Raw genomic sequence first — 9,705 nt, 5'->3', positions numbered from 1 at the left:
CTCCATTGATTTACACCTCTCCTTCGGAGTGTGCCTTCATAAACCTTAGTGCCTTTGAATCCCTTTTCCAATATACATACCTAGTTAACCTCTCCTGAACCTTGATCCCTTAGTTTGTATTGTCCCTTAAGAAATTGATTAATTGCAAACTAAACATTGGTCTCAGCAACAATTTGTGAGCGTGGTGGGAGGTACTTTAATCTACCCTCTTAGAAACGAACCCTCAGCAGCTGTTCCTCTGACAGAGGTGGACACTCAGGCTTTTTAACAAACCTCTCCTCACTGGGGGGGGAAGTCGCGGAAACATCCTGACAGCCGGTAGCTCTGGTACCGGCCCGCGACAATGTATTACCCAGATTAAGAGAAAAAACAGGAGCTGAAAAACAGTTTCCCTTTAGCATCACAGTACACCGAGCCTTGCCCAGCCCGAGCTCCCGGGGCCGGTGGCCAACTCGGCAGCATCGTTGCCACCTGGTGGCTACTGCAGAACGCGCTGCTGAGCTGCGGGAGCCTCCAGCTCCCGCCCGCGGGGGCGGGGGACCCGCTGCCCACGGCAGCCACAGGCTCTGCCGAGCAGGCGCAGGGCCCTGTGCCCCCTCCCCGGGAGGAGAAAAAAAATAAATACAGGGAAAAAAATACAAAAAAAGTTTATTGCAAACTACTACAATAATTTATTGAAGCAAACTGCATGCGAGTGAAGGAGAGACATCGAGGGGAGGAGGAGCTGCAGGAGGGCTGTGTCAGTTTCAGGGTTTCCGATGGGAGTGGGAAGGAAGCTACACCAGTCCCTCCTACATCAGGGGTTAGCAGGCTGTGGTTAGAGGACAGACAGGCAACTGGCCAAGACCAGGAAAAGAAAAAAGACCTAGGAGAGGTGAGTATGGAAGGACAAGGCAGGGAGTGGCAGGGATTAGAGGTGTCCGGACCAGGAAGCAAAACAGCTGCTCAATTCTGTGTTGCAAAAATGCAGCCAGTGGCAAATTGTGCTCCACTCGGGATGGCTGGAGCAGACACAGGATGGAGCAGCTTCCCTTGCCTCCCAGCCAGGTGTCAAGAGTTGTGTCACCAGAGGTGAGCAAGCCCTTGACCCATAAGCATTTTGGCGCCATCCCTCAGGAAACAAAACCCCGAGCTCTCTGTTTAGTGTTCTGTGCATGGCTCTGCCCACCCCACCCCTCCCACGGGCACGATCAGCAGCTCCAGCAGCTCGGTCTGCAGCCACGGGGGAGCCCCGGGGCCCGGGAGCCGCTGCCCACGGCAGCCACAGGCTCTGCCGAGCAGGCGAAGGGCCCTGTGCCCCCTCCCCGGGAGGAGAAAAAAAATAAATACAGGGAAAAAAATACAAAAAAAGTTTATTGCAAACTACTACAATAATTTATTGAAGCAAACTGCATGCGAGTGAAGGAGAGACATCGAGGGGAGGAGGAGCTGCAGGAGGGCTGTGTCAGTTTCAGGGTTTCCGATGGGAGTGGGAAGGAAGCTACACCAGTCCCTCCTACATCAGGGGTTAGCAGGCTGTGGTTAGAGGACAGACAGGCAACTGGCCAAGACCAGGAAAAGAAAAAAGACCTAGGAGAGGTGAGTATGGAAGGACAAGGCAGGGAGTGGCAGGGATTAGAGGTGTCCGGACCAGGAAGCAAAACAGCTGCTCAATTCTGTGTCCCAAAAATGCAGCCAGTGGCAAATTGTGCTCCACTCGGGATGGCTGGAGCAGACACAGGATGGAGCAGCTTCCCTTGCCTCCCAGCCAGGTGCCAAGAGTTGTGTCACCAGAGGTGAGCAAGCCCTTGACCCATAAGCATTTTGGCGCCATCCCTCAGGAAACAAAACCCCGAGCTCTCTGTTTAGTGTTCTGTGCATGGCTCTGCCCACCCCACCCCTCCCACGGGCACGATCAGCAGCTCCAGCAGCTCGGTCTGCAGCCACGGGGGCTGGGGGGCGACACACGAGCACATCAGCTGCTGGTGGCCAGGGCCCCGGGCAGGAGACATGTCACCACGCGGCCCAGCCAGCCCCACGCCTCCCCATCCTGAAGACCCACAGTGCTGTGGGGTGAAACCATCAGAGTTGGGTTTGAACACATTTCATCATGCTGCTTCTCTTTAGTCTGCAAGGGGAGAGGACCGGCTGGCTACCTGGAAGCTTTCTGCTGGAAGTCACAGTAATTTGATCCAAGCAAGAAATCGGATCATCCCAACTGTGGAAAGTGGTTCAGTTTAACACTACACCACCACAGACCTGACATACACTGTCCCAGGGGACCCACATTCAGGTATGAGGGGCCCTCACCTCCAGAAGTGGCTTGTGACCAGACCCTGCAGGCACGGGAGCCCTGGTGCAAACACGTGGGATGCCCACACCCAGGGCATAAGACATAAGCTTTGCAAACTGTTAAGCCACAAACCGCCCCAACACCAGAATTGTTTCAACTTGCTCTAACAGATACCAGTGTAAGGGGGGAAGGGAGGGGGCAGATCAGGACAAATGGCCCAATAAAAGCTGCCAGGCTTGGGCCACAGCTGCATTTCCAGGCAGCACAGGGGACAGAGTGGGTGTTCAGAGTCAGTTTCCTGTGAAAAGTTTCCTATTACATTCCATGTTTTATTGCCATTCTCGAAACCCCAGGTACCCGATTTGCCTATCTGCTCTGTGCTACAGACCAAGTTAGCTCATCTTGTGCTCAGGCAAGATACTTCAGCTCTGCTCCCAATCACATAAGCCCAACCAAAAAAAACAAGCAAACAAATAAAAAGCCCAGGTTATTCTTCACCTCTTTCAAAAACACTATGAATTCAAGGCCACTGAATCTCCACACAAAGTTCCAGGTAAAAGCAAATAGATCCAAGTCTCCATAGCAGACACATCATATCCCATGTAAACTTTCCCAAGAGCTCAGAGCTGTCCTAACTACACCAGCAGGCAACACTTGAACTGCCACGTTTCTTGGAAAGCAGGGGTACTCGCACAGAAGAAAGAAGCTTTGAGAACACTGCTGCACAACACCCTCCACCCAAAACAGGGGCAGGGAGAGAAGCTGACAGCCCTAGTCCCACGTCAGTTTACTGCCTTGGATAAACAAGCCCGAGACAACCGTATCTAGTCCCTGCTTCTGTATCTTTGTCTAGATCTGGTGAGGCAGAGTTGAATGAGGAGCACAACATCCTCCAGCAGCAAGCAGCTCACAACTGTTCTAAGACACAAGTTCCTGGCTAATGATGTTCTTCCCTGAAAGGCTAGGGAGCAAGGGGGAGGCAAGAAGAGCATTTAATGCAAGCTCACCCTGGCCTGGGAAGGAAGGAGACAACAGCCAGCTGTTCCACCACTCACCTCATCCTCCTGCTAAAACGCTGCTGCAGAGGCTCCCACTGCACACAGGCTCATCTCCAGGGACTCTCCCCCTACTCTGGGAAAGCTGCGAGACATCTGACTCCAGCAGGCTGCCTTCCCCTGGGCTCTCCTGGCTGCTGTTGCGACAGCGTGACGCGCTCCCTGCAGCTCCAGTGCGAAGGAGCACGCTGGGAAACGGCCTGAACCCCTTCCACCCCCACCCCTTAAGAACATAACTCAAAAATACCGACCCTTTTTTAATCAATAAATAAGGAATCTTGTTACCACAACACAAAAACGAAACATGTTCAAAGTGCAAATTACTGTCGTCAAACTGGGATGCTCCTCCTTGCCTTCCCACGCAGGGCTCCCGTAGCCCCCGGGCCTCTCCAAGCAAACATGATCTATGAGCCAGGGCGTTCCCTCGACTTCCTGCCAGAGCTGGAGCAGAGGAGTGCGGTGGGGAGAGGGACGTGCTCTGTCTCACAGCTCACCCTGCTGAGGGGGCCTAAAGTGCCAAGCCAAACTCCCAGCCCTGGGAGGAAGAATGAGACTGCAAGGACCAGAGTGCAGCGATGCATAGAAGTTGGGATCAGGGGTGAGAGGGAGTCCTAAGAAACTTGTCCAGAGCACATCAAATGCTTTCTAGTTTGCGAGTGGGGCCACGTCAAGGAACCAGAAAGGCATCTGCGTTGGGGTAGAGCGAGAGGTTTCAGGAGTGCCCCCTGCAGAAACCTATCGCTCAGTCCAACCTGCTCTGGTAATGGCAGCATCCGCCCCTTTCTACAAAGGAGCAGCGCGAGAGAGAGAAGTGCTTGGGAGAAAGGATGCGCTGTGATCCACACTGGAGGGAGCAGACCCTGCGGTTATTTACTAGTATTGTAAGTGTTCTTTAACTTTTCTCTCTTTCAGTAAGTGTCTCAGCTTTTTTTTTTTTCCTTTTAAATACAGAGTCCAAACTGTCCCAGCACCCACGTGCTCCCTGCCCACTAGGGTCCAGCGGAGTCTGAATCTTCGATGAGCACCTCTGTGGTGGCTCCCAGGATCTCTGTGTTCATGACCAGCCCCTCTGGGTTTGCGCTGCTGCCGCTGCCCACAAAGAGCTTGCCATCAGCCACCAGGCTGACACGCTCGGTGCCTCCGCAGAAGGTCTTCGGGACCCCCTCGGGGGTCAGCAGCAGGCAGTCAGCGGGGGCCGTGCTCCCCAGGGGGTCAGGAAGGAGGGGGAGGCCCTGGCCGTCGGTGGGCGGCACAATGGCCTCAGGACTAGTGCCCAGGATGTCAGTGCTGGTGATCAGGGCACCTGCATTGGCAGCCAGTGCTTCAGCAATAAGCACTTCAGGGTGGCTCTTGGCTTTGTGAGCCACCACGCTGTCCTTCTTCTCAAACTTCTTGCCACAAATGTTGCAGGAGAACTGGTAGAAAGAGTCTGCATCATGCTTCTTCATGTGCCAGTTGAGGGAAGCCTTTTGCCGGCAGGTGAACCCGCAGATCTCACACCTGGGAGGGGAGAAGGGGAAGGTCACAACAAAGGGACATCCCCACACACTTGTGAGGACAGCAGTAGCAAAGAGACAACCCAGGACAACAGCAGGGACTCGCTACAATGGGATGTCACTGTAGCTCCAGCTCTTCCAGTTTTATTTGCAGAGGGCTTATGTTCCTCAGATCTTTCCTGAGACACTGCCTCAAGGAGCAGGTGAGACAAGTGGCAGCTCAAACACTCCTACAGGTGTGTGTTTAAAGAAAGCTGGGAGACCAAGAACAGGTTCCAGCCTTGACTTCAGAGCTGCTCCTGCTCTTGGTGCAGCCCAAGAACACCCCTGGTGTACCCAAGGGTCCTCAAAGTAGGGGAGCAAGGGGCAGGCAGAGGTACTCACTGCAAGGGCTTCTCGCCCGTATGGATCATTCGGTGCACCGCCAAGTTATGAGAACTCTTAAACGCCCGGGCACAGTACTCACAGATGTAATCCCTTTGATCTAAAAAGCAACACCAGTTGGAGCATTACTCTCTCACAGACCTGCTCCCTTTCCCAGCTCTCCCATGTTGCAGGCAAAGCTGCCCAAGAAGTAGCAGAACTAGAAGTGCTGGGAGGTCACCTGCCATAGGAAAGGAGGTGCCCAAAAATACAACACAGCAGCTGGAGAGTTAAGGAGTGATTAAGACTCTCCTAAGACTCACCTAATTATCCATTCTGATCAATACTGAAGGACTGGCAATTTAGGATAGAGTTTGACTTGGTTTTTTCCTCTACAGAACCCCCGACTGCTACTTGCCAAGGGGTGAATTAAAAGCCTATTTCTTTAATTTCCTTAAAATACAGTAATCCAGAAGAAAATAACATTGTGCTGCTGCTGCAAATCTTTGTCACCTGCCTTGGCTTCAGTCTCCCCAGAAGTCCTAGAGCTTTTCTATTTTTCTCCCCTCCCTCTCCTCTCTGTTCACTGATCTGAGGAGGAGTTTGTGTCTGTTTCCCACCGCCCTGTACCTGTGTGGTGCTTGGCATGTCGGAGCAGCTGCTTCTGGAGTCGGAAGAGCCGGCCACAGGAGGGATGAGGACACACGTATTTTTTCTTCAGCAAGTGCTGGTACTTTATGTGATGCTACAAAGGAAGAGTGAAAGGTTGTAGACCCTTGTCTTTACATGGCTAAGAGAACAGCTGAGACACATGGATCCCAGATGGCCCCTTGGCCAGCCACCAGACCCCAGTCTCTGACAAGACACCCTTACAGCACAAACACAAAGGCTTTGATCTCCACTTGAGAAAAGACAAATGAACGTGGACCCTTAGTAATTGGGCAGAAAGACACAACTGGCCACAGGTGGTTACATCTACCAAAACATCACTATTAGAAAGGGTGTTTCAGTGCCAGTGGAGGATTAGATACCTGCTCTGAATGGCCCCTCCCTGCCCTCAGACATGCCACTCAGGAAGGGAAAAGCCTCAACCAACCTGCAAGTACCGCGGGTGAGCCAGGACTGTGCCGCAGCCTTCCATCTCGCAGCGGACGTACTGTATTGGGGGCTTCTTCCTGAGGAGGCCATAAGGAGGGGCAGTGGTTAGAGGATGCAGCTGAAGACAGGGCAACAGCAAGAGAAATGACTGAGTGCAGCTCAGTGATGTGAGAGCAGAGGACTACTGCTCCAACATTCTTGTTTGGGCTGTGCTCACACTATCTGGTATTTCACTGCACTCCTGGCACTACTTGAGGGCTCTTCCCAGAGCTGAGAAAACCACAGAAGAGAGTTCCCAGAACCTTATCAGTGGGTGATGCTAGGCTAAGGATCTACTCAGAAGTGAGAGGGAGGGAGTTAGGGTTCAGTTGGAAAAAATCAATCCCACAACTACAAGGAGAAGGGAGAAGGAAAGGAGGGAAGTCGAGGCATGCTGCTATTATTTTATTTTTTCTTCCCTAGAAGGCAGATTTCTGTCCTGTACAAAAGATGGCTTTGAGATAATCAACATCTTTGTGTAGGACACAAGGGAAAAAAGTCTTCAGAACAGAACTGAGGGGAACACGTACCTTCTCTTAGGCAGCCTTGGGCTCTTGTCATCCTTTCTCCTCCTTCCCCTCCTGTAACAGGGTTACAGAAACAGAATTGAAAGAAGCTTCTCTACACTGGTAGTGGGCAGAGTTTTTTAAGTGTATGCTATAAAGCAGGAGCACGCTTTTAAGAAGTACTACAGAACTCTTCTATGGCAGAAAATGAACACTGCACCCAGCAAGTCATCTTTCCTGGCAAGCCAGCCATGTGGTCTGCACCAGAACGCCTGAAAAGACTCTAAGGAAAGCTCTTTCAGGAGATGGGCAGGTCCCCTGGAGAAGGTAAGTAACCGGACCAACGTGCAAAGTGCCTCTGCACTCTGCAGAACTGCCACAGACACGGGTCGCTCCCTGGGGAGCTGTGATCCCCATGCTTCTGATATACCTGGGTAACACTTTTCTGCACGACATTTGGTGGTAGACATTTGGTGGTACGTGGCAGACCTCACATCACCCGGCCTCTGCAGACTAATCAGGCTGCAGCTGCACAACTACCTGCAGATCTAGAGCACCACAGGCTCCTGAGCACGGCTACCTGGCTCCAGTGTGTCTCCAATGGGTGCCCCACCCTTCCATCATTATCTGCTAAGCTCTCTGGATTTCGCAAAAGAAGCCTTGATGGGCCACCTTTGTTAGGTCAGACTGAGGCCCGATTTCTGGTCTTAACCCCTGCGGGGGGGTATTCTCTCGACCCAGGTAGAATAACAAATTAATGGAGTTCCCTGCCGGGAAGCTCGTTGGGTTTTCCTTGGAGCAGCAAGTCTGCCAGGATGCCTGCTCCTTAGGTCGGGACACCAACTAAGGAAACTTCTCGAGATTGTGACCTCATCTTTGGCATGTGATATATTTCTTCTAGATATATCTTTGCATGAGCCTTTTCCCTGCTGGGCAAGTGATTCCAGGTACCTGAGGGGGAGGGTCTCTCTTTTGTCTGAGCGTGCACATGTGGGGCTGTTATCATCCACGTTAAGACTAGTCAAAAAAAGCTCAGTTATTCTTAAGTAGTTGTGGTGTAATGTATTAGTATTCTGTAATGTATTAATATTTTGTAATGTATTAATGACTGACATTCAAACCTGTGGTATAAATTTTGATTTATCAGTGTTGCTTAGAATAAACATTCCTAATAAGCCCCTGCATGTTTCTCGGTGCCTCCATCATGGCTTCAAGTTTTTTCTTTTAAACCTGCAACTGTCCAAACAATTTGTGATCTTATGGTTAAATTATTCCCTTTCCAGGCTGCACATCAGCAGACAAGATTCTACTCTTTGAAGTTTCTATTGCAGACAATTAGCAAGCTATGGCTTCATTTACTGCCAGCTATAGAAAAACCACTCCAGTGCAAGTTGGAGGCTGATTCAGAAGAAGACAACATTCCTGAGAAATAAACACTTCATATGGTTTGCTCTCACAACCACACCCATTTCCTAATGCATTTTTTATAAACATGTAATTTTGCCAACAGAGTCCAGAACTGATGGTGCACCCTGTTTCCTCTGCTCTGTTGGGTAACGTTTCACACCACGTGCAAAACATCAATCTGTGTGACCAGGAAGAACAGGATTAATGAGGTAGCAGATATTCTACAGCCTCCTGAATTAACTACAGCAGCTCACACACCTGTCAAGACAAAAAAAAATAAATCTATATTCTGTCTGAGCAGACCTATGTTTACAAGTAAAATGCACCCTGCCAAGCAACAGTGGTGTCCAGAACTTTGTGCCTGCTTGACCACGTGGCTGAGACACTTCTAGGAGACAAATGGAAAACCATTCTAGACTGTACCGAGACGTCTTTATTGAACAGGCACTCGGCATTTCAGGCTGCACAGGTTTTGCTACACACAAAAGTAGTGTCTGATCCAAACACCACAACCAGCCTCAGAAAGCCCTCTCTAACAGGAAAAAAATATTCTCAAAATACCAGCATGCTTGTTCCTCTCCAATGTAAACCAGCTCTGCAGCAGCTTAGAAACAAGAGAAGTTTAAACGACGGTGTCAAGAGCCCAATGCTGCAGCCCAGCAGAGGGAGCCCCGTTTGTTCCAACTGCTCACAGAGGAGCTTAAGTACAAAAACGGCTTTTTTTTCCCCCTTCACACTACCCCAAAAGAATGTCTTTCACACAGACATATAAATCCAATCTACCTCTTGTTCCCAGAAGAAAAGCTTCAGTGTAGAGTTACAGTGACAGCATACCCAAAGGTTTCGAGTCTCCACTTCAAGCACTAGTAGCTGACAAGGTAGCAAAAGTTTGTTCTTTATTTCTCCAAAACGAGGAAGAACACAGCTGTTTTTCCTGAATACTGGTAGGTTAGTCCCAAACGTACTAAGAGGACACTTACCACATGACACATACAAGGTGTCTGCCTCTAGGCACACAACAGAAAAGCTGCTGCCTTCTCAGACTGGTTTTCCAAGACAGACTAACCTGCTTCAGACATCACAACATACACAAGTAGGCTGACTAAACCACACTATGGAGAAAAAAACCTCAAAGTAAATGAAAATACCAACTCTTCTATTTTTCCTTGTCCAACATGTGCAAGATAGTAGGAAGGAGGACTTCTGTAAGAACAAAAGGTTCTGTCCTATTACCTTTCAGGCCCAGAGGAGGAGGGGGGAAGTCAACAGCAAAACACTATTCTACACTAGCAAGAATGCAACATATACAATACACACTGCTACAAAAAACTGCAGTTTTACTCACTTCCTTGGTGGTTCTTCATCTTCCTGAAACTCATTCTCTTCTTTCACTTCTAATTTAATCTCCTTCTGTTTCTCTTTTTCCTCTTTCACCTTGCTAGTTTTCCTCCTTTGCTTTGGCGTTTCCC

The 9,705-nt window shown here is 50.2% G+C and overlaps 1 protein-coding gene across 1 annotated transcript in view; it reads right to left on the bottom strand.

Moving 5' to 3' along the window:
• Positions 1-4,109: 4,109 nt before the first annotated feature.
• The window catches only part of ZFP91 (ZFP91 zinc finger protein), a 7,430-nt gene continuing 1,834 nt past the window's right edge, over positions 4,110-9,705 (bottom strand). The window contains exons 4-9 of the mRNA XM_009998190.1: positions 9,582-9,704; positions 6,854-6,904; positions 6,283-6,361; positions 5,817-5,931; positions 5,208-5,307; positions 4,110-4,827 (exon numbers count right to left, since the gene is read on the bottom strand). Coding sequence (XP_009996492.1) covers positions 4,317-4,827; positions 5,208-5,307; positions 5,817-5,931; positions 6,283-6,361; positions 6,854-6,904; positions 9,582-9,704 — 979 coding nt within the window. The 3' untranslated portion in view covers positions 4,110-4,316. The remainder of the gene's footprint in view (positions 4,828-5,207; positions 5,308-5,816; positions 5,932-6,282; positions 6,362-6,853; positions 6,905-9,581; position 9,705) is intronic.

The sequence above is a fragment of the Chaetura pelagica genome, unplaced genomic scaffold (assembly GCF_000747805.2).
Source record: "Chaetura pelagica isolate M959 unplaced genomic scaffold, ChaPel_1.0 scaffold35, whole genome shotgun sequence".
Taxonomy (NCBI): domain Eukaryota; kingdom Metazoa; phylum Chordata; class Aves; order Apodiformes; family Apodidae; genus Chaetura; species Chaetura pelagica.
This window is presented reverse-complemented; position numbering and strand designations above follow the sequence as displayed.